The 24092-nt window shown below is 46.4% G+C and overlaps 1 protein-coding gene across 4 annotated transcripts; it reads left to right on the plus strand.

Moving 5' to 3' along the window:
• The first annotated feature begins 251 nt into the window (after window positions 1–251).
• Window positions 252–21766, plus strand: Slc18a1 (solute carrier family 18 member A1). Of its 4 annotated transcripts, XM_076852323.1 has the most exons (15): window positions 252–375; window positions 1526–1889; window positions 2525–2583; window positions 5248–5331; window positions 6259–6351; window positions 8107–8196; window positions 8424–8467; window positions 14041–14101; window positions 14179–14274; window positions 17217–17295; window positions 18191–18242; window positions 19623–19686; window positions 19940–20059; window positions 20278–20411; window positions 21653–21766. In XM_076852323.1, exons 1-15 carry the CDS (start codon window positions 252–254, stop codon window positions 21764–21766), a joined length of 1578 nt encoding a protein of 525 aa, XP_076708438.1. The 4 variants fall into 4 exon arrangements, with proteins under 4 accessions (XP_076708438.1, XP_076708440.1, XP_076708439.1 ...); XM_076852325.1 differs by lacking the exon at window positions 14179–14274; XM_076852324.1 differs by lacking the exon at window positions 5248–5331.
• The last annotated feature ends 2326 nt before the right edge of the window (window positions 21767–24092 follow it).

A 24092-nucleotide genomic window follows, 5' to 3' on the forward strand; every position in this document is an offset into this window, starting at 1 on the left:
ATGAGGCCCTGGGTTCAAACCCCAGCACTGCAAAAAAAAAAAGAAAAATAAATAAATAAAGGGAGGGACAAAGATGGAAAAATTTTAAACACTCCTTCTACTTATAACCCTTTGCACTTATCTTTTTTAACGATGAGTTTCGCTCACAGGGACAGATTTCCTCCTCTTGTATAGGGCGGCTGCAGGGCTGCAGCAGGTGCCTCTGAGCAGCTGGAGGAGAAGCCATCCCCAGCCCTGAGCCCCGCCCCACCATGCTTCGCACAGTCCTGGATGCTCCTCAGCGGTTGCTGGAGGAAGGCAGAGGGTCCCGGCAGCTGGTGCTTGTGGTGGTGTTTGTTGCCCTGCTTCTGGACAACATGCTGCTTACTGTGGTGGGTACGTTTGGGGGTCTCCCTGCTGAGAGTTAATTTGCTTTGGACCCCACTAGGCAACACACCCTGCTCCATTTCAGCAGTGAGTGGACTTATTTTTCTGGTGGAAAACATATAGAGGTTGCTAGGGGCCGGGGGAAACTGCCTACAGTAACCAAGCCTTCCTGCCATTTCTAATGACTCCATAGGTTCAAAGAGAAGGAGGTTCAGAGAGTGTCTGGCCAGAAAGGAGGAAGTTCTGGAACCAGAGTGGCCTCCCTCTGCTTCCCCATCCTGTCTCTGGGAGCCATGCCTCCCTAGGCTCTGTCCTTTAAAAATGGCACACGACATTTGGACATTCAACTTCTATCAAGCCCTACCCTTCTTGCAGTTCATTTCCTCAGAGTTTTGCTTTTTCTAGATGATACTCCCTTAATCTTTATGTTATATTGTACCAGGGTATAAACGTTACTAACTTGTTGCCCCTGGGTAAAATATACTATTTTAAATAAGAGTCTTCCTGAGACAAGTGGCTAATCCAATGCAGTCAATTCTCATTATTTGTGGTTCTGTGGTGATAATTGTGTTCTGTAAAGCTGTCACAAGTGCTGGATTAGCAAATAATGAATCATTGCTCCTAGGAGGAAATATGAGCACACAAGCCCCTCCCCCACCACATAGATTATAATCTTAAATCCTAAAAACAAAGCATCCTGATAGATTTTTTTTTTTTAACAAAGCATAAAGTGATATGCCTGAGGCTGCCTGCTAACAGGTGCCAGAGCTGGGATTCAAGTACCAGGGAACTGTCCCAGATCTCACTGAAGTGGGAACGTGCACATTGGGTGCCTCAATGATCTATATCGGTTTGCAAAGTATCATTATAGCTCAATTAGTATTGATTTTCAGGTTGTAAATAAATCTCAGTGAGTAGGAAAATTGGCCCATGCAGAATCCATGAATCTGGGAGGACCAGCGACGTGATGGTTGGAATGCAGGTCCCTTAGCTAACAGCACAGTTTGGGCAGGCACAGTCTTTAGCTCACCTTAAAGGATGTCACTTAACAAATGTCTTCCTTTGGCATAAAATGGAACCTTAAAGTAATCCCCGAACCTAGTAGTGGCAAAATATAATCTGTCCCTAACCCTTACGATTGGTCTTCATTGACTTTCAGTGCCCATTGTGCCCACCTTCCTGTATGCCACAGAGTTCAAAGAAGTCAACTCTTCTGGGCACGCCAGCCTCTCTGTGAGTTCTCAGCCAGCCCTCACCTTTCCTGCTTTCGCCACCATCTTCTCCTTCTTTGACAATGTCACCATAGCTGTGGAACAAAGTGCACCCAGGGGCACGGCTTGGACAAATGGCTCTTCTGGCACTGTCCCTCCTCCAGTCACCGAAGCCAGCGCAGCTCATAGAAACAACTGCCTGCAGGGCGCAGAGTTCTTGGAGGAAGAGAACATCCGGGTTGGGGTTTTGTTTGCTTCAAAGGCTTTGATGCAACTTCTGGTCAACCCATTCGTGGGACCTCTCACCAACAGGTATCTCAGTCAGTGCCATACCCCACAGGGTACCCCTGGGCTCAGGAATAGCAGGCTGAGCAGAGGTTTCATATGGGTGATTAGGAGAAAAGAAGGAACACTGTGGGACCCAGGGGATCAGCTCCTTGGAAAGCTACTTACCCAAAGCCTCAAAGGATGACATGTTTTTGGTGAGACATTGTAAACTTCTGATTTCCCTAGTGATGTAATTAATATTGAGGGCCAAGAAGAGAACCAGTGAGCAGCGATTAGAGCTCATGTTCCTTCGTTCTCTGGAACATAGCTTGAACAGGACCCAGGTGGGAATGGGACAGTCCTAATGCCCTCTAAAGTATGGCTTCCTAGTCTCTTGAGGGACGATCCCAATGTTTTGAGGAGATATACATTCTATTACATTCTATAGAATGTATATCTTTCTGGAAGAGGATTTGGCCTCAGTCTGCAGGTCAATTTGCATGTTTGTTTATTTACATGGAGTCATTCGCATGCTGTATTCCACCTCCACTCTTGCATTCAGAGACATGTTTTACCATGAACTTAAATTAACCGCATTTCTGTTTCCATTAGCATTTAAAAAAATATGTGTGTATGAGTGCCCATTGGAAACGTATCTTCTTTTGTTGATTCCCTTTTAGGATTGGATATCACATCCCCATGTTCGCTGGCTTTGTTATCATGTTTCTCTCCACTGTTAGTAAGTAATATGCTTCCCCTGTTCTCCCCTTCACTGAAACCTCTGATTTTATCATGTGAGTGCAGCGTAGAGATCAAGGTCAGGTTAGCCCATCTGGTAATTAGCCATCTAATTGGACTGGGACATTGATTTGAATGCTTTGCAATTTTTGGAATGGGAACTAGGATAGTGGTGACAACTTAGTCTAGCTGGAATTTGTCTATTCTGCTGAAGGAGAACAGATATTTCATTTATCAGTGGAAATCATAAAGGCTGTTTGTATAATATATATTAATGTGTGTGCGCGCGCGCGTGTGTGTGTGTGTGTGTGTACATGAGCATTCACATATGCATGTGAATTTCAGTGAATTTCATGCAAACCTCCCAGCCTTGGGCAAAGATCAAATTATTCTAATATGCCATGGTAAAGAAAAACATGCCACAGCTAACTGAAAGGAAAAAAAAGTTGGACAGTGGTAACTGGAAAATTCCAGAAAGTCTTCAACTTTCCAATAAAGATTATAGTTTAGCAGAGTAAATTTGTTAAATAAATGAGAAGACTAGAGAGCCTATCCTGTATCAGCTAAATATTCCAAATAGAATGCAGATGGAATAAAAACAGTAAGCGAGAAAAGTAGTTGATTCTGAGAATGAAAAATAAAAAGGAGTAAATGGGGGATCCTCGTTTGGGGATTAATAGATGGAGAGGAGCCTGTGCGCACACTGGTAGCTCCTGCTACCTCTACTAATTCCCTGCTCTCCAGCAATGTAACATTTTCTCTCTCTTGATTTTCTTATCTTTCTGTTGCTTTCTCTATTCCTCCTTCTCATCTTTTCTTCCCTCCCAGGATAGGACTGGACTCCTACCAAACCAAGGTTTGATGAGAATTTGTTGCATTCAGGGCAGGAAGACTGCAAAATACAGGAACTTAAGAAACACAGTTTCACCTGAGAACTACAACTTCCTCAAGCTGTTCTAAATCAAAGAAAATGAGGAAATTACAGTTCATAGTGTCCAGTGAACTTCTAAAGCTTGGTCCTTGCTGGACAGCAAATTAAAAAACGATGTCATCCAATAAGACTTCGAATTCATTTCATAAAACCTTATGGAGCATACGTATTATGGAACTTAAAGAATGACAGACGTGGTTCCAGCCCCAGGGGCAGATGGTGGTTGCCTGGGAGACATGACAAACACCAGCAAAATAATATAATGTCGTGTATTAGTGGAACCAGACTCTTTAGCATAAGGTCCTTTCCTCGTTCTCTGATAAGCCCTCATATTTTTAAAGTTTTTCTTATCTACCAAACTATACGTATTAAATAGAAATGAGTATTTCCATGCGATCGCCAGTGTTGCTAAATTAAGTTGGCCTAATTCTAGCCAAAAGAAAATATATTTGGTGTTTAGGATATCCTATGTAGCCTCATTTAGGGTCTTCAAACATGCTAAAAAGAGGTTTCTGATGCCCATTACTACCCATCAAGCTCCCTGTCAGGGAACTAGGCTTAAAATTGTTGGTAACTAAACAGGGGCCCGTGTGCAAAGGGGAAAGGAAATTACTCTGATCCTCCTAAATGGGGTAAGCAACCATCCTGTTTTGCCCAGGATCGAAGGATTTCCCAGAAGTGTGAATTTCAGTTTTAAAACTAAGAAAGTCCTGGGCACATCAAAATCAGTTGGCCACTCTGCTCTCAAATGACACAGGAACGGTGGACTGGAAATCAGAAAGTCTGAGAAAGGGCACCGGAGGCCAGCAAGGGAGACACCAGGAATGTGCGCGTTTGCTAGACAATGTGTGATCATGTCGGGGAGTAATTGAGGAAGATTACAAGCCCAACCAGAGACACCTATAATGAATGGGCAAGAGGATTAACATTCTCTGATTCAGACACTTTGGGAGGGATTCTTCTCTCCTTAGGAGACACTGTTCTGGAATCGAGGGTGAGGCACGTCTGCATCTACCAACCTGACCACCTAAAACACCCTGTGATTTAGTTTTGGATAACTTATTGCTCTTTGGTTCAGTTTCCGTGAACTGGATGTTCTCTTTATTTTCATGTTTGCTCGCAGAGTCTAGCAGAGCTGTGCATTTATTAATATTTAATACAGACTAATTTGATTTGGTTAAAAGATCTTCTGACATAAAGTAGGGGGAAGGATATGATTGGATCACAAGGTATTTTCTATCCTGTGGTCTACGATGTGTCCACAAGTTCCTGTCACAGTACTCCGGATGACCCAATGTGGCTCAGTAATGACAAAGGCCAAATCTGGGTGTTATGGAGGAGGCAACATCTTTTGAAGTAGGAGCTAGGAACCAATTCCTCGACCAGGCCATTGGGCTTCACAAACATCCCTAATTCCAGTGACTTAGATATGCAGCTCTCAGCAAGAAATGTGGAGACAGGCCTTCCATCTGCTCTGTGTGGTGACTTGGTATGCGTCTGCGGTTTCTCAGTCTTCTTGCCAATTAAAAAATCAGTCCTAAAAATAAAAATCAGTCCTGAGTGAAGGCTGGGGAGATTAGAAGGACAACTTCAAGAACAGAAAGCCCAAATCATCGTGCTTTCTCGAAACGTTTGCATAATGACTCATCTCTGCTTGTCAAGGGCAGGTTGTCTGATGGCTGGGGAATCAAACACAATTTGCTAACTGGAGCATTCTTGATATTCTCTCCCCAGTGTTTGCTTTTTCTGCCACTTATACCCTGCTGTTTGTGGCCCGAACCCTTCAAGGCATCGGATCTTCATTTTCATCTGTTGCAGGTAATGCTGACATCTTTAGTACGCATGCACGTGTACACACACACACACACACACACACACACACTCACACATCTCCTACCACCTCTTACTCAGACACTATAATATCTCTATAAGACTTATATGAGAAAATTAATTAAGGAAAACCTCATCCTGGTAGGTAGAAATTGTGATTCAGGAACAAGGTAGCTGCAGAGTGGCTGGCAGTGCCATGGATCCCTAAATCTGGCATAACATCCTGGAATAATACAATAACAATGCTGCTAGCTCCGTTCAGAATAAGCCCAAGTAAAACCATAAACAGGCCAGGTTTTTACTTAGTGCCCTTCTTTTCCTTTCTCTCTCTTATTTTATAGGAACTGTCATAAACATAATAATAAAAAATAATAATGAACATGTATACCCCATCAGAGTTTGCTAAGTATTGTCAAATATTTCATGGCGTCCTGTGAGGTTGGTATTTTATGCTGTTCTGTGAGTGCTGTGCCCTGCCAGCTCAGGCCATGCTCCAGGTGCTCCGTGTTTTCCTGCCCCCCCCCCCTTTGGGCATCATGTTGAGTGGAACAGTCTCTGCTCATAGGTGCTCCTTCCCCTCACCTGCTCCAGAGCCCCCTCATGCAGGGAAATGGGCCAGGAAATGATCAAACACTGTGAAATATGGCACAATTAGAGAGTGGTCATCTGCGTCACCCTTCCCACAAGCCTCTGCATTTCTATTAATGCCCAGAAGAAATGAGTAGTGTGGACATTTGAGGGACCAGTGGGGGACAGTATTGGCAATATGCTATGGGATAAGTTTTGTAACACCCCTCAAACTGAAACTCTATCTAAGATCATCAGTCACTACATGATAGAGCAGAGACCAGGGACTCTGAGAGAGGCAGACAGAACCCTCCCAGGTGCCAACTCCCTCTGTCATTCTCTGTTCAGGTCTGGGGATGCTGGCCAGTGTCTACACTGATGACTATGAGAGAGGGCGAGCCATGGGAATTGCCCTGGGGGGCCTGGCTTTGGGAGTGCTGGGTAAGTGGCACCTTGCTGCAACTCTAGGTTTGGGAGGGTTGGGAGCGCTGCGGACCCTGGGAGGCAGGTGTCCTGGGTTGTGGAAGATGAGCAAGTATTTCCTTTCTCTTCCTGGCTCAATCACGGGTGGACTCCTTTAGAAAAATCACCTAGGGCCAGGCGTGGTGGTGCACATCTGTAATCTGAGCAGCTCAGGAGGCTGAGGCAGGAGGATGGAGAGTTCAAAGCCAGCCTCAGCAAAAGCAAGGCACTAAGCAACTCAGTGAGACCCTGTCTCTAAATAAAACACAAAATACAGCTGGGAATGTGGCTCAGTGATCAAGGGCCTCTAAATTCAATCCCCGGTACCACCCTCCAAAAACCCATATCCCCAAGGGAAAATTTCATTTCTTTAAGAAGCTGTGCCGTTCATAAGGACCTCAGAGAGATCCAGAAAGCCAGCCTGTCCAAGGGAACGAACCTCCCCGTGTTAGTGACCTCCTCTGCCTGCCGTATCTCTACTTCCAGGCATGGTCTTCTCCATGTTGGAATCTCCATGCTTTCAACATGACAATGTGCTCTCCCCACCCAGATTCTCTGCTGAATTCGTCACAGATATAATTTCCTTTATTCCTCTTTGCCACCCGAAGGACGAATAATGGTCCCCAGGTTAGAGTTGAGGATAAGAAAGATTAAGTAGCCATCCAAGGTCATAGAGTCAGGCAACAACAGAGCCAGGATAGAACCTCAGATCTTGTGCACTTCAAATCCCGAGCTCTCGGCCATAAGGTTGTGCGTTCCTCGAGGCCCATCCTTCACGTGTTTTAATCTGCTAGTCCAAAAGCCACTTACTTTTGCTGAGTGTATACTACATGCCAAGCCCAACGCTAACAGTGGGCAATAGATAAGAACCCCGGACGTAGTCCTGCCCTCCACGAGGCTACAAGCCCACTGAGGACAAGATGCCAAAAGTCTCCCTCCCAGCCTGTCCCCATCCTGTCCAACTACAGAGGGAACAAAGCCCTGCTCTTTGTTAGCATTCATCTTCCCCCAAACTCAACCTTAAACTTGGTGCGCCCTGGACTCGTTCCTCACAGTCACATGAACAGGCCCATTTCACCATCTGCTGCCACTTCAAGGGCCGCTCCTCACCCTTTCTGGGTTGGAACATGGCACCAGCCTCCTGCCTGATCTCTTTCCTGTTCCCTCCTTCCTGAGCCCAGAGCCGGTGGTGTGTTTCTCTTCCGTTGAAAGGAACTGATGCTTAGCCCCAGATCAAAAAGCTCAGTAGACACAGCATCTGACCACGGGGGCCCTTGACTAAGTGACCTCAACCTTCTCCACTTCTGCTCCGCCCCCCGCCCTGTCCCCAAACACTCATACACCAACAATGACTCTCTCCCCTCTCTTCTGTAGCAACACGCTCTTTTCTGACGCCTCTGTGGTCTTCTTGCATACTTTTTCTTTTTTCCCATGAGGCACTCTGCACTTGGCAAAGGCCTTGTGGCCGCCTGGACTTTCTGACCCACCTCCCTGTGTTGGCACAGCACTTTGTGCGTCTGATTTTACTGTCAAACTTGACAGTGACAATTACTTGAACCTGCTCTTCATATTTTCTTCACTCTAAAGTGAGCTCCTTGGGGGACAGGGACAGGGTCTTCTCCAGGTCTGAATCTCCCGAAGCCAGGTGATGTTTGGCCCCTGGGGGGTAACGCAGATGAGCCTCTGCGGCTGGGGCTGCTCACTCCCGGGGTCTGTGCTGCTTTGCCTTCCCAGTGGGCGCTCCCTTTGGAAGTGTGATGTACGAGTTTGTTGGGAAGTCTGCTCCCTTCCTCATCTTGGCCTTCCTGGCGCTGTTGGATGGAGGTAAGTCAGCACTAGAACCTGGTCAGTGGTAGCCCAGGTCAGGACGGGAGTGCTTTAGGCTGTGGGGTCAGTGTGCACGTGTTTACATGGATCAAGGGCACCCCCATCCTAGAAAAGAGGGAAGAAACTCAGGGAGTTAGAGGGTGGCAGCAACGTGGCTCTTACTGGAGCCCCAGCTAATGAGTGAACGAATGGAATTTACTGTCTCTCTTCCTCTTCTTTCTTAGCGCTTCAACTTTGCATCCTGAAGCCTTCCAAAGTCTCTCCTGAAGTAAGTAGACACGGACTTCCATTGCATAGAGGCAGACAGAATGGCCAGGGGCAGGGACCCAGACAAGCTGTCAAACCACTGGAAGATGAAGGGGAACAGAGTCAGGAAAAATGAGATCTGTACTTGGGCTCCCAGGCTGGGTTACATTTGGGGGAGTATGGGCAATGGCGAAAGAGTCTGGCTAAAAATTGGACAAGGATGGAGAAAGGACCCATAAAAGACCAAAGAAAGATAATGCCTATAATCTCAGCAGCTCGGGAGGCTGAGGCAGGAGGATCACAAGTTCAAAGCCAGCCTCAGCAATTTAGTAAAGGCTCTAAGCAACCCAGTGAGACCCTGTCTCTAAATAAAAATATAAAAAGAGCTGGCGATGTGGCTCAGTGGTTAAACATCACTGGGTTCAATCCCTGGTGCCAAAAAAAAAAAAAAAAGTCAAAGAAATCTTTTTTTAGAGATAGGGAAGATGAGGCCTTCAGACAACCTTTCCCCAATAAAAGACTTCCTCTAAGAGCATCCCTAACAGACTTTCATTCTTTCACGGTTAGTAAATATCAGAGTTGATATTTGTCTGATTTCAAACCAAAAATGGTCTGGGAAATCAATATCAAATCATATTGTGATGAATTACTCAATATGCAGGAGGAAAAATAACAAAGTGTGGAAGCGCATGAGAAAGTCTGATCTAAAGACCTGATCTTGCAAACTATGGTCCATCAAGCTAATCTGGAAGTAATATAATTATACATAAAAGTTCTTGATGATCTTTGTGTCCCAGGATCTCTGTCTATGCTTTATCTTATAAAGTCCAAGAAATAATGGACTGTTTTTAGCCTCATTCTATATAGATAGAGAAAGTGAAGGTAACCAGAGAAGCATCTGGAAAAATCTGGAACTGTGGTACAATTGGCACCTTGAGAGTTCCCCACCGTGACCTGGAGATTTGGCGTCACCCTTTGGGAACTGGCTGTAGGGATAGAATGTCTGGGTACTGGGGAGGGAAACTCTTCAGAGCAAGAAGCACCAAATACCTTCTGCCGGGACTCCCAGGCCTGGAATGTGCTTGGTCCTAATGCAGCTCTAGCCCTGCCTGGGCCCAGGGACACGTGTCCAGAGGGTTCTGCCACTGCCACGAGGACCTGGGGCCAGGACTGATGAATCCTGAAACAAGTAACCAGGCGTGGGATACCAGGGAAGAAGGGCATCAGGACATTTTTAGGAATATCTTGATGGGGGGCAAAAAAATTACCAGAGTTTCATTAGACTTCCAAAAATCTTTCATTTTGAAATGAATTTAAATTTACAGAATAGTTGTAAACATAATGCAGAGAACTCCCATATCCCCAGGTTCTTCACACTTTACCATAGCTATTAATCATTCTCTCTCTCCACTCTTATTATTGTTGTTCTTATTCCTGATCTTTTCCTGAGTGATTTGAGAGTACATTGCTTATCTGATTCCTTACCCCTTAATATTTCAGAGTTTTCTCTGAGAACAAGGATATTTCCTGTGTAGTGACAGTAGAGTTCTGGATCCCATTGATTTCATGTGGCTATAGCACTTTAATCTAATCTACAGTCCAGCTTTGATTTATCATTATTCTTACCAGGTTTTTTCCCCTCCAGTTAGGACTCAGAATTATTCCTATGTCACAATCCAGAAAAGTTTTTTAGTCTCAGTCTTTCAAGACATTGGCATTTTTTTTCTTATTTGCAATATTTTGACTCTATTTATACTTTTTAAAATTAGTTTTTAATTCTAACTTCTTATATATGACAGGAGGATGCATTACAATTCATATTACACATATAGAGTACAATTTTTCCTATCTTTGGTTGTACACAGAGTCACATCATTTGTATCTTCATACATGTACTTCATACATGAAGTCCATCTCATTCCACCGTCTTTCCTACCCCAAGCCTCCTCCCTTCCTCTCCCTCCCCTCTGCCCTATCTAGAGTTCATCTAATCCTCCTATGCCCCCCAACCCCACTATGAATCAGCATCCATATCATCTATATCAGAGAAAACATTCAGCATTTGGTGTTTAGGGATTGGCTTACTTCACTTAGCATTATATTCTCCATTTTATTCTCTTTGATGCTGAGTAATATACCATGGTGTATATATACCACAGTTTCTTTATCCATTCATCCACTGAAGGGCATTATGCTCAACCCGTGAGTTGGTGGAGGGTACAATTCCATCCATAACATGAACACAGTTTAGCTATTGTGAATTGAGCTGCTATAAACATTGATGTGGCTGTGTCCCTGTAGTAGGCTGTTTTTAAGTCCTTTGGGTATAGACTGAGGAAGGACACTGACATTTCTGAAGAACACCAACCATTATTTTCTAGAATCTTTCTAAATTTGGTTTGCCTTTTGTTTCCTCATGATCCACTGTAGGCTCTGCAGCCTCTGTTGTCACATCATCTGAGTGATCCCGTCTCCTCTAGAGTGTCATATGGCACCTATTCATCTCTCATCCTGGTCTCTCATCCCTGGGTCAGGGAGCTGACTGGTCTCTTCCATGTGTAGCTGGTCTCTTTCACATTGTACTGACAATCTGTGGGAAACACTGTAAGAGCATCTAAATCTCTCATCTCCCTCAAAAAATCACCTCCCCCTAGATTTATTATCCATCAATGATCCTTGCCTGAACCAATGTTTACTATGATGTTTGCAAAATGTAGCAATTTCTATTTTACTGATTCCCCCGTATCATCAGTTGGCATTTTTTTTTTTCTGTAAGAAATAGCCATTTTTTTCTCTTCTTCTCTTTATGCACAGCTACGTATTTATACACATTATATGTCAATATATATATAATTCATTTCTTTGCTTATTTGCAGTTTGAACTCATGGATTTTTATTTTATTCCGTGGCTTGTAGTTCATAACCATCTCTGTTTATTTTGATGCTCAAATTGTTACAGATTTAGCAGGTTTAGACACTTTCAAACTGGCTTCAAAGTCATTTTAACATGCCCACAGGCTTTTTTTGAGTAATTTTTTTGCTTTGCAATACAAATATATGTCACATGCTCATCTTGTACCTACCCCGCCCCCTAGCCCTGGGATCAGCTATTTCTCCAGGAATCTCAGGTTCCTTTTAATGGGGGATGGTGTTTAGAAACCAAAACATGGGCACTTGGTGTCCCACTGCTGTGGGGGTGTCCTTGTTTTTATGCCATCTCAGTGACAGAGCCGGTATATCCGTGGGAGTTCACACTGAGACCTCTGCCTCCAGAGCAACTCTACTTTTTATTGCTTTCCTCAATCTTCTTCATAGAGAGAATCCTGGTGCCCCCCCCCTAAATCCAGACATTTACCATTTTATGCAGTCCTACAATGCTTGTGGTTTGTACACCCACACACCCCAAAGCAAGCTTGCTAGAGAGCATTCAAGATATCATTCAGTTATTTTTCCTCGGATGTGGGGAATACGACCAAAGTACTGCAATTAGAAATTTTTTATGTTAGTTTTTTTCACCCTTAGTGTGATTATATGATGCATGGTGCACTTCAAATTCAGTTGTGTCCACTTGTTTTTCTTTGCATTTGATTTTAGTCTTTTTTTTTTTTCCATTCTTGTAAATTTGTTAGTTTACTTGAGTTGCCCATAACAAATGCTATGGGCTCAGTGACTGAAACAACAGACATTTAGTCTCTCAGAGCTCTGGAGGCTAAAGTCCAAGATCAACGTGTGGATCAATGTGTTAGTTTCTGGTGAGGGCTCTCTTCCTGGCTTGCAGGTGGCCACCTTCTCTCACTGTGGCCCCACGTGGTCTTTCCTTGATGTCTGTGCACAGAGACAGAGATCACTGGTGTCCCTTCCTCCTCTTACACAGATACTGCTCCTGTCAGATCAGCACTTCACTCATGTAAACCTCATTTAGTTTTAATTATTTCCCCCAAGTCCTCATGTTAGAATAGGACATTAAGGAATTATGCTCAACCTGTGAGTTGGTGGAGGGTACAATTCCATCCATAACATGAACACAATTTCATATTTTGAATATAAAGAACACTATCATCTAAAAGTTAAAATGATTCAAAAAGGTATTCTACTGTCAAATCTCTGCATGAGCTTTCTACCCTTCCCCTTCTTTAACCCTGTTGCTCATGAGCAACCACTTGGTTTTTCAGTTTATCTTTCCTATGCATTTTTGCACTTTCCCCAAAAATACATAGTTCACATGTGTTCTCTTATTTCTCCAATTTTCCTTACACAAAAATTAACAATACTCTACAGTCTTTGCATTCTCCTTTCTCTTTCACACTTAACAATGTATTCTGAAAACCACTCCTCATCTGTACATAGAGTTCTGCATTGCTTCTGAGGCTGTATGGTCCACCACTCAGTGTATTCTGTCTCTTTTTGGAACATTTAGGTAGGTTTCAGTAGTTTGCAGTTATAGATGATGCTACAATGAATAACTCTATACGCATGCATTTTAGAAAGTTGGCAGTGATCTTTAAATTCCTAGAAATGGGGTGGTTGCCAAAAAAAAAGAGTTTATTGGACTTTTTATGTGTATTTTTATGATTTACATCAGTTTCTTTGAACTATGTTTGGGATGAGGGCATGCTCTTTTTACTTTAGGGTCTCTATATTTAGTTTTCCTTGTGTGTATCATATCAAAACTCTCAGATCTCTTACAAGATTGACTACAGTATGCACCATAGGAGATTAGGACAGAATGCTCCGGAAGCTTGGAAAAGGGAGAAGTTTCAGCTACTGAGTCAGAGGACATTGTGGAAAAGGAAGAGCCAGTTGAGCTTGACTTTGAAGAGTGGGTAGGACGAGGAACCAGGTAGTTGAAGCAAAGACAGCAGTGATGGTGGCGGGCAGCTGGGATGCAGGAAGGAGAGTGGGGTGGCCAAGTGTGGCAGGGACAAGGTACACCTTGAGGGAAAGAGAAGTTAGAACTGGTCATTTGGGCTGGTGTTTTAACCCCAGTGTTTAGGCGTCTAGTCCAGTGTGGCTCAAAATGGTGGAAAGGAATAATTCAGACAGCTGGAGGAGTCAAGGTAGTGTTTTGGGTTTGTTTTGTTTTTGGTGGTGCTGGGGATTGAACCCAGGGCCTTGTGCATGTTAGGCCAGCACTCAACCAACTGAGCTATATCCCCAGTCCCCCAAGGTAGTGTTTTTTATGCAGAGTGGGATGGAGCACTCTGCCTGTGGTTCTGGGCAAATACTGGTGCCAGGGGGATCTAGTGGAAAATCCCTGGAACCCCTGTTGTCTAACCCCGCCCCTGCCACCGCTTACCCTGCCCTGCCTGACAGTCATCTGGAGGCAGGGATCACATCTAGGGTGGGTTGCCCCACTCTCTGTGACTCCCCTCAAGCCCCGCCCTGCTCGTGGGACAGTACAGGCTCTGCCTCCAGCTCACGGTGTGACATTGGGCAGGTCACTTTCCCTCCCTGGACTTGGGTCTCCAGATCTCCACGGTGAAGGGGTCGAGATAGATGGTCTCTGAGGTCCTGGGTGCACATTCTCAGCTTCTGTGAAAATGAGAGGGATGTGAACACTGTCCGAATGGAAGTTCTTGTTGTCCTTGTCCTCAGAGTGCCCAAGGGACCCCACTGCTTATGCTTCTCAAGGACCCTTATATCCTGGTGGCGGCAGGTAAGGCGGCAGTGGCTTGGAGCCGGGAGGGTTTGGGCTTCAGGCACGGTGGCCCACAGAACCGCCCGCCTTGCCAGGTTCCATCTGCTTTGCCAACATGGGAGTGGCCATGCTGGAGCCCACCCTGCCCATCTGGATGATGCAGACCATGTGCTCCCCTGAGTGGCAGTTGGGTAAGTGACCTGGTCCCCGCCTTGGGCTTGGGCAGAAGGTGAGTGCTGTGGGCCCTTTCCCAGGTAATCAAAAGGCATCATCAAGTCCAGGCCATTAACATCTCAGGGGGACAATGAGCTTCCTTCACAGAATTACCTTCCATGTCCACATCCACGAATCGGCCTCTGTGGGTGGGAAATTCTTAAGAAAAGTAGCCTAAGAAAGGACATGGGGGAAGGGACCAAGGAGATGCTTGAGAGACCACATACCTAGCTCTGCGCTGGAATGAATAAATATTAATGGAGTCAAAAGACTTAGGTTTTTGTTCAGCTCCATTGATTAGCTGTATAAACTGTGCAAACCACCTTTTTCACCTCTGAAGTGTCAAATAACTCTCCAGTTGAAAGGGAAAGTAACTATCTAGTTTAGAGGGAATTAGAGGAATAAGTGATTCAGGGGTAGAAATACTTTGTCCCATGTGCAATTTTAATATGCACCACCACTGCCAATCATACCGACTGTAGGAATAAATGACAGGTGTGGGACTGTCTTATCCTGTACACGACACATGATACCACGTCCACCCACACTCTCCTCTCTTCCACTCCCCATCCCTCTTTGCTGTTTTTTTTTTTTTTTTCCATCTCTAAAATGATGCTCAAGAAGGATGCCCTATAGCTGTCCCCTGGGGAAGGTACTCAGCTCTGGATCCCCGTGGAAAGCTCTGGGGCCAGACTCTGTGACTCCTCTAAGGCTCCAGCCCTTTCTGGAAAGCCTAAGGAAAGGGGACAGAGACTGCTACGTGCAGATGACTCAGTCACTGCAGGGAAGAGAGGCTTATGGGGCCCGAGGGGAAGCTGATAAGAGCCTGATATAGCTCAACATGCAACAGAAAGCACTAAATCTAATTTTTAAGGGGACAGTTCTAAGCAGGGTTCCCAGCTGCACTCCTAAGCCCAAATTGAATTTTTCTGGGCTGAAACTGCTTCTGACCATGACAATTAATTGAGTTAGTCAGTGTTCAGTGCAGATAATGCCCCCCTAGCCTGAGGGTCTGGCCACTTAGGCTACTGATACCCAGGAGCAACTACGGAATGAGGAAGTCCTTCCTCAGCAACCCACTTACCAGTCCCAGTTATCAGTGACTCAGGCACCATTTACCAGCATCTCCCACAGCTTTTCCTAGTGCTCTCTGCATCTGTAAAGTCTCGCATCAAAGTTCTCCAATGATGACATTGGAGGTACCTGGAGTGCTTGCTGGGTGCTGGCCAGCAGGTCAGGAAAAACGAGTCTGGGTTCCTAGTGAACTGCTCAGTGACCACACTTTCAAAACCTCTGTTCTACATGAAGATCAGCTCTCCAGGTTTCTGGGAGGAGCAAAGGGGACAACTTTGTTGATCATGATGTGACACAGCCTTTGCCTTGGGATCCATTGGGTGCTAGCAACTGTCCCCAAGTGCAGGAAATAACCCAGGCTTTAAAACATGTCCACTTGCGTTTGAATTCTGATCTGACCACTTATTAATTGTCATGTTGGATAAGTTATTTCAACACTTTGATCTCCGCTTTTCTCATTTGCAAAGGTGGAAATAATTTTTAGAGTTGTTTTGAGGTGTGTGATCATTTTAAGGATAAGTACACTTTATGGAACATGGAATATACTCAGTCAATAATAATTGCTATTATTTTCATCATTGTTTGGTTGAAACCATCTTGATAGTCACAGCTGTGTGTAATCTGCTATCCCTTGAAGGCATGCTGTGAAAAGCTTGTGTTGATAGGCACTTCGTCTGCATCTCAAAGCGAGATATGGCCGGTCCTAATAAGCAAGCCCCACAGATTGGGGAAAATCTCATTTAGCAGATTTCACACCATCTACAATGATGCCAAGCGGTTATTTCTAGGCCAGAGAGCTTCCCAGAAGTGCCTGTTTCAACAATCAGATAAACTGTTGAGTAGCTATAACCTCTAAACTTTTTTTTTAAGGCAATTAAATATAAACACAGAGGCACAGTTTAAAGAGATTGCCACTCTGTGCAGATAGAGTAAGCAAATACACTAAGGTGTGCTTCACTGCTACTCCACAGAAGAGAATATTAAAAGCAAACAAGCAGCTGGGTTGGGCTGTAGTTCAGTGGTAGAGTGCCCCTGGGCTCAGCACCTAGTACCACTGGAAAACAAAAAAAAAAAGCAAACAAGCTGTCGGCTAGGACCTGGTGGATTGTTGACTTTGGGTTTAGCTGTAATGAATGTGTTCTACTGGGCTGTGTGTGTTTCCTCCAGGCCCACGTGCAGAGAGGGTTGGTGGAACTCAAGGAAACTCACACTGCTGATTCTAAGCAGACCCTTACACCAGAGTCATCTTTGCTGCCACATGGGTAGGGTGGGAGAATGCGAACATCCAACATTGGAGCGAGAAGCATGGATTAGGTCCTGACCCTGTCACGGACTTTTTGATAATAATTAAGGCTGGTGCTCATAAGGCACTTTGTCCATTCCAGGCACTGTGTAAAGTGCTTAATCTCCCTTAAATATCTCCCTTATACTTCAAAACCAGCCCGTCCAGTAAGAATTATTATCTCCTGTATTAGTGAATTGTTTTGTTACAGTGACACACTGCCTGAGGCAGGCTGACTTTATAGATTAGAGACTTATTTAGCTCACAGTTTTGGAAGCTGAGTCTGAACAGCATGGTGCAGGCTCTCCAGGGGTTCCATGGCAGATGGCAGGAGCCCATGCAGGAGCCAAGTATCATATCAAACAGGAAGCCCTGCTCATGAGGAGGGCAGTGATGTGGGTTCTACAACTTCTACTCTGGGTTTGTCTATGGATCTCCAACCATAAAACAAAGTGGTCTGGGAATCCTGGAAGGCACCAGGGGGGACGTGGGTGTCTTGTAGGATAGAAGATGTTTTCGATGAATTGAGCACATTCCAAGGTGAGGCTCTGTGTCCTTCTGCAGGTCTAGCTTTCTTGCCTGCCAGCGTGTCCTACCTCATCGGCACCAACCTCTTTGGTGTGTTGGCCAACAAGATGGGTCGGTATGTAGCCCGGGGATCTGGGAAGAATGATAGGAATGTGAGATGGGATGGCTGTCCCTGTGCTTGGGAGGAGGCATGGCTTCTCTGAGATTGAAAATTAGGATAAGCACAGAGTGATAAAAACTACCCAGGGAGGGTGGGGGGTGGGTGGCAGAGGGGGCAACATGGAGGGAGGACGATCCTGAACTCTCACTAGAAGAGACAGCGGGCACACAGGGAGCCCTTACTCTCCACTGGGCAGCTGGGGCATTGCATTGGTTGTCAAAAGGTGCTCCAGGGAACCCCAGGGAATTCTACAGAGAATCCTCAGAAGCCACCAAGGGAATGGGATTGGGAGCGGAGAAGTAGAAACCCCAATTCTGTTTCTCTACTATGAGGAAAACAGTTACAGCTTTAGGTTATCTTTGGAGTTCAGGCTTTTGAAATAAATTCAAAAGCACTGACACAGGAAATTAGAGATGAAAAGAAATTGATATTTTTGTGTTTGTTGGGTTTTTTTTTTTGTTTTTGAGATGGATCTTTGAGACCAAACAAAATAGGATAGGAAGAGATTTATGATTTTCGAGATGGATCTGTAAGGCCAAATGAAACAGAAAGAGCAGGAGGCATTGTGAACTGTACACAGCATGAGACCAGGGCTGCCTGCTGAGGCCTCCTAAGTCAGCAGGTCCCCACCTGCCCCGGCCTCTACTGTAGAAAGGGGTTTGAGCCAGGGAGGAGACACAGCAAGGAAAGGACAGGGAGAGACCCGGGTCATATAGACGCACCTGCCTTCTCATGTCCCAAGGGGCTGCTGGGTTAGGGGAGGGTAGGGGTGGCCGGTATGCAGGGCTGGGGTGGCAGGTGGAAGGGACCCCTCCCCTGAGCACCGTTGATGACGGCTCTTTCCTCCCAGGTGGCTGTGCTCCCTGGTGGGAATGGTGGTCGTGGGTGCCAGCTTGCTGTGTGTAAGTATAAGGAGGCCCTGTTGAGGGCGGGAGAGCCAGATATTTCAAGACCATTTCCTTCAAAATGACTGGCAAAGGCTGTCAAAAAAGCTGTTTCTTGAGTAGGCAGGAGTTAGCCCTGGGGGCGATGCCACCATCTGAAGTGGCATGCCATTGAAGGGAGGCGGGAAGGAGGCCAGGGCAGTGGGCAGCAGGAGGCCACGGCTCTGGGAGAGAGCAAGGGAAGTGAAGCATGCCGGTATCTACATCTGGAGCCAGCCAAACGGTGCATTTCATGACTTCCTGCACTCAGCCCACCCTGACGGGTGCCCCGAAGTCACAGCGAACCATTGCCTGTGCCTCAGACTCTGCACCAGAATATCATCTGACGGAAGGAAGAAGGGCTTTTTCAGATTCAGTAGTTCCTGTCAGGCACTCTCAGTCCACATTTTCTCCTGTCCCCAATGGAGATCATAAGTACACTGGCCTCTGGGCTCGAGGGAGATGAGAACAGAACTGCACTCAGGATGGGCTGGTGGTCCTGATGGTGAGCTCAGGCTCCATCTCCACCTCGCTGCCCAACTGGCTTTGAGCTACTTGCATCACCTCTGTCTGCTCCGTATTCCCGTCGGTCCCAAGAGGATTCTGAGAGCATCTCACAGGTGGTGGAGGTGATCCTTGTAAAGCATGGAGCCCCCCCGCCCACCCCGTGAATCTTAACCAATACTCTTGGTGAATATGACACCTCTTGGGGTGTCACCCCTACGGATGTTACCAGCTGCGAATGTCTAAATGATACACTAAGCCTTTGGAGGGTGAGTGTGCTGAGATGGTGGGTTTGGGTGCCTAGGGAAGGTGTCAGGAACCTTCAAAAGAGGGAAAGAAGGGAGTTCAGGGGTGCTGAGCGGGTGGTGAGGGTGAGTTTCCCAGCTTGCTGATGTGGTACCCAAGCCATGCCACCTGTCCCTTCCACTAATGGGCTTTTGGATTCTTCTTGCTCCAGGGGCCACCTAGTTACATACTTAAATAGCACCTGTGGATGGGTCTGTCATGAAAAGAGAGTTCAGTGGAGAATGAGGACAGGAGTGTGTGTTTGGGCAGAGAAGGTCAAAGGGTGAGGAGGGACAGTCCCTCAACAGAAAAGGACCACTGTGGTGGTCTAAAGAGCCGAGTCGGAGGACCACCTTGATCGTGGCTATTACTAGCTCTGTAACTTTGGGTAGGGTTTTGACCCAAATAGTACCAGGCCCATTTTTGTGTCTTTAAAAGGGAGGTGAAAATTCTCCTAACACACGTGGCACAAGCACACGCTTGATAAGTGCATTTCAGGTGAAGACCCTTTGCACCCTCCCCGCCAACCTGGCTGGGGTGCTGATGACGTCCCCCTCCTTCCTCTTGCAGGTTCCTCTGGCCCACAGTATTTTTGGTCTCATTGGCCCCAACGCAGGCCTTGGCTTTGCCATAGGTAAGTGCCCTCAAAGGCAAGATGCCCCTGATGTTGGCTTTGGTGGCTGCTCCTCCTCCTCCTTGTCTCACCAGAGGTGGTAGGTGGAAAGGCAGACGGAGCAGGAGAAGAGCTGCCGGGACCCAGAGATGGGTTCATAATTCCCACCATGGGCACCTCAACAGGCCCAGGGGTGGACTAGGGCAGGAGGAGAGGAGGGGATGTAAAACTGAGGGTGTTGCTGACCCACAGTGTCCTGTTGCCCTGGCCACAGGCATGGTGGATTCCTCTCTGATGCCCATCATGGGGCACTTGGTGGACCTGCGCCACACCTCAGTGTACGGGAGCGTCTACGCTATCGCCGACGTGGCCTTTTGTGTGGGCTTTGCCATAGGTGCGTAGCATGGGGGAGAGGGCAGCGTCCAGATGTGGGTGTCCCCCTCTCCTTTTTCTCCCACACATGCACTAGAGGTGGAGCCAGCTGGCTGATGTCCAGCTGGTGCGAGGCTATTTGATACTGTGATGTCCTTGGGTCCCCCACTGCACCCAGCACAGCGTCCCACGGGCGAGAAAGGCTCCGTGACCCTTGTGAATTTGAGTTCTTCTTTGCAGGCCCGTCCACCGGGGGTGCCATCGTGAGGGCCATCGGTTTCCCCTGGCTCATGGTCATCATTGGGGTCATCAACATCAGCTATGCTCCGCTCTGCTACTTCCTGCGGAGCCCCCCAGCCAAGGAGGAGAAGCTTGTAAGGCTTTGTGAACAAAACAAAAAAAGCGCGTGTGTGTCTCCCTAAAGTCTCTCCTGTCCTTTTCCATCTCTTGCCCCTTCCTCCCTCTGTTGATCATCTCTCCGCTTTGCCACATTTTCTTGTTCCTCCTTCATGTCCATCTTTCCTTTGTGTCCTTCTTTGTCCCTTCTCTTAAGCATCCTATCTGGCTGTCAAGAAAGATGTTAAGTAAAAGACCTAAAATGGCAAACTCACAAAGAGTCTCACAAAGAGCTGGGAGCAGGGGACCTTCGGTGGCATCCTGTAGTTAGGGTAGTTACTAGCAAGATGTCCATGTCTGTTTCAGTCAGCTTTTTCGATGCTGTGACTGAAAGACCTGACAAGAAAAACTTGGAAATAGTTCATCTGGGGGCTCACAGTTTCAGAGGTCTCCGTCCATAGACAGCTGGCTCCATTCCTTGGGGCTCAAGGTGAGGCAGGACATTATGGCGGAAGAGTATGGCAGCAGGAAGTGGCTTACGTGGTCATCAGGAAGCAGAGAGAGACTCCACTCACCAGAAACAAAATATATACCCCAGAGGCATGCCCCCAGGAATCCAACTCCTCCAGCCACACCCCATCCACCTTCAGTTACCACCCAGTTAACCCCAACAGGAGATTAATTCACTGATTGGATTAAGACTCTTGCAACCCGATCATTTCTCCTCTGAACCTTCTTGCATTGACTCACACATGAGCTTTGGGGGGACCCTTTATATCCAAACCGTAACAATTACCATGTTATCTCTGCCCTCATTGGGCAGAATTCTACCCAGCACATGCATTCATTTTAGTCTGCTATTATCATTATCAAGTCATCGCTTTTAAAGTACAGAAAGGTCCACACCATATGATCTTAGTCAATAAGGTCCTTTCCTCTCAGGGCAGCATGAGCACCCTGGGGTCTGTGTGGGAGGAGATACTTTTGGAGGCCAACAAAAGTAAACAGGAAGGTTTGCTGGAGGGTGCTGCCAACTTCAGCCAATTTCCTGCTGTATCTTGCATTAATGATGTTAGGATTCAGTTAAAAGACTCTCCGATGCTTTTCCTGACTGCGGTCGATGTGCCTAGCTACCCTGTGAGGCCTCTGCACGTTGGTGAAGCAGACAGAGGGTGTTGTGGCTTTCCTAAGCAGCCCTAGACTTGGGTGATCTAATGGGGGAACTGGAAAGGGGAGATCTTCAAAGATATGCAGTCATTCCTCTTGTCACTTGCTACAGGCTATTCTGAGCCAGGACTGTCCCATGGAGACCCGGACCTATGCAACCCAGAAGCCCACCAAGGAATTTCCCCTGGGGGAGAACAGCGATGAGGAGCCTGACAGTGAGGAGTAGCAGCAGAAGTGTCCCTGGGCCCTGTCACAGGTGAATCCAGGAGGCTTGGGCTTCAGGAACCGCCTTTTCCCCTGGAGCCTGATGGCGATGTGCTACTCCTTGGGCTTCTCTTTCTCTCCCCTGGGTGTTTCCTTTCCTCCCCTCCCCTGGGTGCCATGCATAACTCTCCCTCTGTGCTTCAGTGCCACAGGTGTCCAGCTCTTGTGGGAGGACAGAGCATCCGTGGGATTGACTCATTTCCTGGAGGCAGCAGCGAGCCCTGTGCTCCTGAATCCAGAGGGGTGACTGACAAGCCCTGTTGTATCTGTTCTCTGATTTTCTCTGGCATATTCCCAACAAATTAAAAGAGTTTTGGCCTCTGTTCCTGGATACACTCCTCTGAGTTTCCCCGTGCTGACTGAGAAGCTATCCTCAATATTGTACTCTGCTTTTTTTTTTTTTAATAAATGGAGTGTTTTTTTCTGTAGCTAAACCTACACACTGCTAGAAGGACTTTATCCTCAGTGACTAACGAGGGCTCCCTATTTTATTCTTATCTAATGGAGGGAAGAGAGTTTCTCTTGTGCTTCAGTCGCTGACAGTCTCATAATCACCCGTGTGTATTCCTATCTTTCCTCAACCTCTTAGAGTCTTAGAAATAAAAGTCGGTAAAGGATAGATCAGACATTCTACTGGAACCAAGATCTCATGGGAAGAAGTGAACAGAAATTGCCTTGAAATCTCTCTCAGTGTGGATTTCCTCATACGAGAAGTAGAGTAAGGCCTTGTCCACACCTGGGCATGAATAAGTGATTACCTAATTCAGACACGGCCAAGCAGAGGCTGTTCTGTAGCAAGAGAGTGTGTGGGCAAATGCAGTAGGTGCCATAAGTATTACAACATTTGGCTATCGTTTTGAAGTGGTTATTGGGGGATGAAGTTTCAAAGAGATGGGAGACGTGGCATCCATCCTAAGTTGCTTCTCAACTATTTGGACAAACAAGAAATACATGGTCTAAAAACCATAGTGCAAGTTAGTATTCCTAGGTTCAAGTCCAAAGAGGCCCGGATGCTCCAGGTCTGGGTGGGGGATACTGGTAGAGATGGAGCAGAGACAGGATGGAGAGGTCCACCAGGGGTAGGGAGAGGGGAAGAATGACGTGACACAGGGCATTCAGATTTCTCAGGATGATACCTGGCTCCGACTTCTGATTCCCCCGTAGGACTTTGATGGGTTCAGGAGGAACCTTGAATCACCAGAGCACATTGGTGCTGAGCTTCTCAATCAACCTTATCACTGCAACAGCAAATACCTGATTGATGGACATGTTCTAGGGCTTTGGCCTTAATTCGACCCCCTGATTTGCAAAACCAGGTGGACTTTCATCATTTAGTAAGGATGCCATATGTCTCAGAGTGTGAAGGAGCCCAAAGGTAAAGGTGGAAAACTCTCCAAACATATAAACTGTAGCTACCAAGGCAGGCTGGGTGAGCGTCCACTGTCCACCAAGGCTCCTACGCAAAGCTGGAGTGAGGCGGGGGAGGGGCACCGGCTGCGCAGGACTGCTGCCAGCCCACATCTGTGTGGGTGGGATTTGTAATAAATGTTGGGCTTGTTACAGAAATTACTAATGCGTTCAAAAAAATAAGGGGGATTTTTAAGGGAAACTCACCCTGACTTGCCAGTTAACATTGCTTGAGCAACAGGCAAAAATAGGGATAAGGGGAAACCAACGGATGCCATTTCTTAAGTATGTCAAGAGTCTCTTGACAAGAGTCAACCCCAAACACTACAAAGTAAGTCAAGGCTCCTTTTAATTGTGGATCAGAAGTAAGATAAGGACCAGAGATCGGGCCTATGTAGGAAAGAGTATAAAAAAGAGAAAATATAAAATTAGTCTTTATGCCAGGGTCAGTGGCATACGCCTATATTCCCAGCAGCTCCAGAGGCTGAGGCAGGAAGATTGAGAGTTCAAAGCCAGCCTCAGCAATTTAGCAAGGCCCTAAGCAACTCAGCAAGACCCTGTTTATAAATAAAATATAAAAATTGGTTGGGCTCAGTGGTCAAGTGACCCTGGGTTCAATCCCCATCACAAAAATAAATAAGTAAATAAGCCTTTATTGATGGCCTTATAAATAATATGAATAAAAGGATGCAAGGGAAACTTCCCACATTGACAGGGCACACAAAGTTCTCCTAAAATTGAAGATGCCAAGCCTGGTGGGAATCAGCCACAGGAAGTTTTCTATAAAAGTGGAGCAACATATCAGATGGTCTGCATTGTGGGGCAGGTAGAGAGGTCCCCTCATGACAGGAAGGAGGCGCAGCCATCATAAACCTACCTCT

This window comes from Callospermophilus lateralis, chromosome 4, assembly GCF_048772815.1.
Source record: "Callospermophilus lateralis isolate mCalLat2 chromosome 4, mCalLat2.hap1, whole genome shotgun sequence".
In the NCBI taxonomy this organism is placed as follows: domain Eukaryota; kingdom Metazoa; phylum Chordata; class Mammalia; order Rodentia; family Sciuridae; genus Callospermophilus; species Callospermophilus lateralis.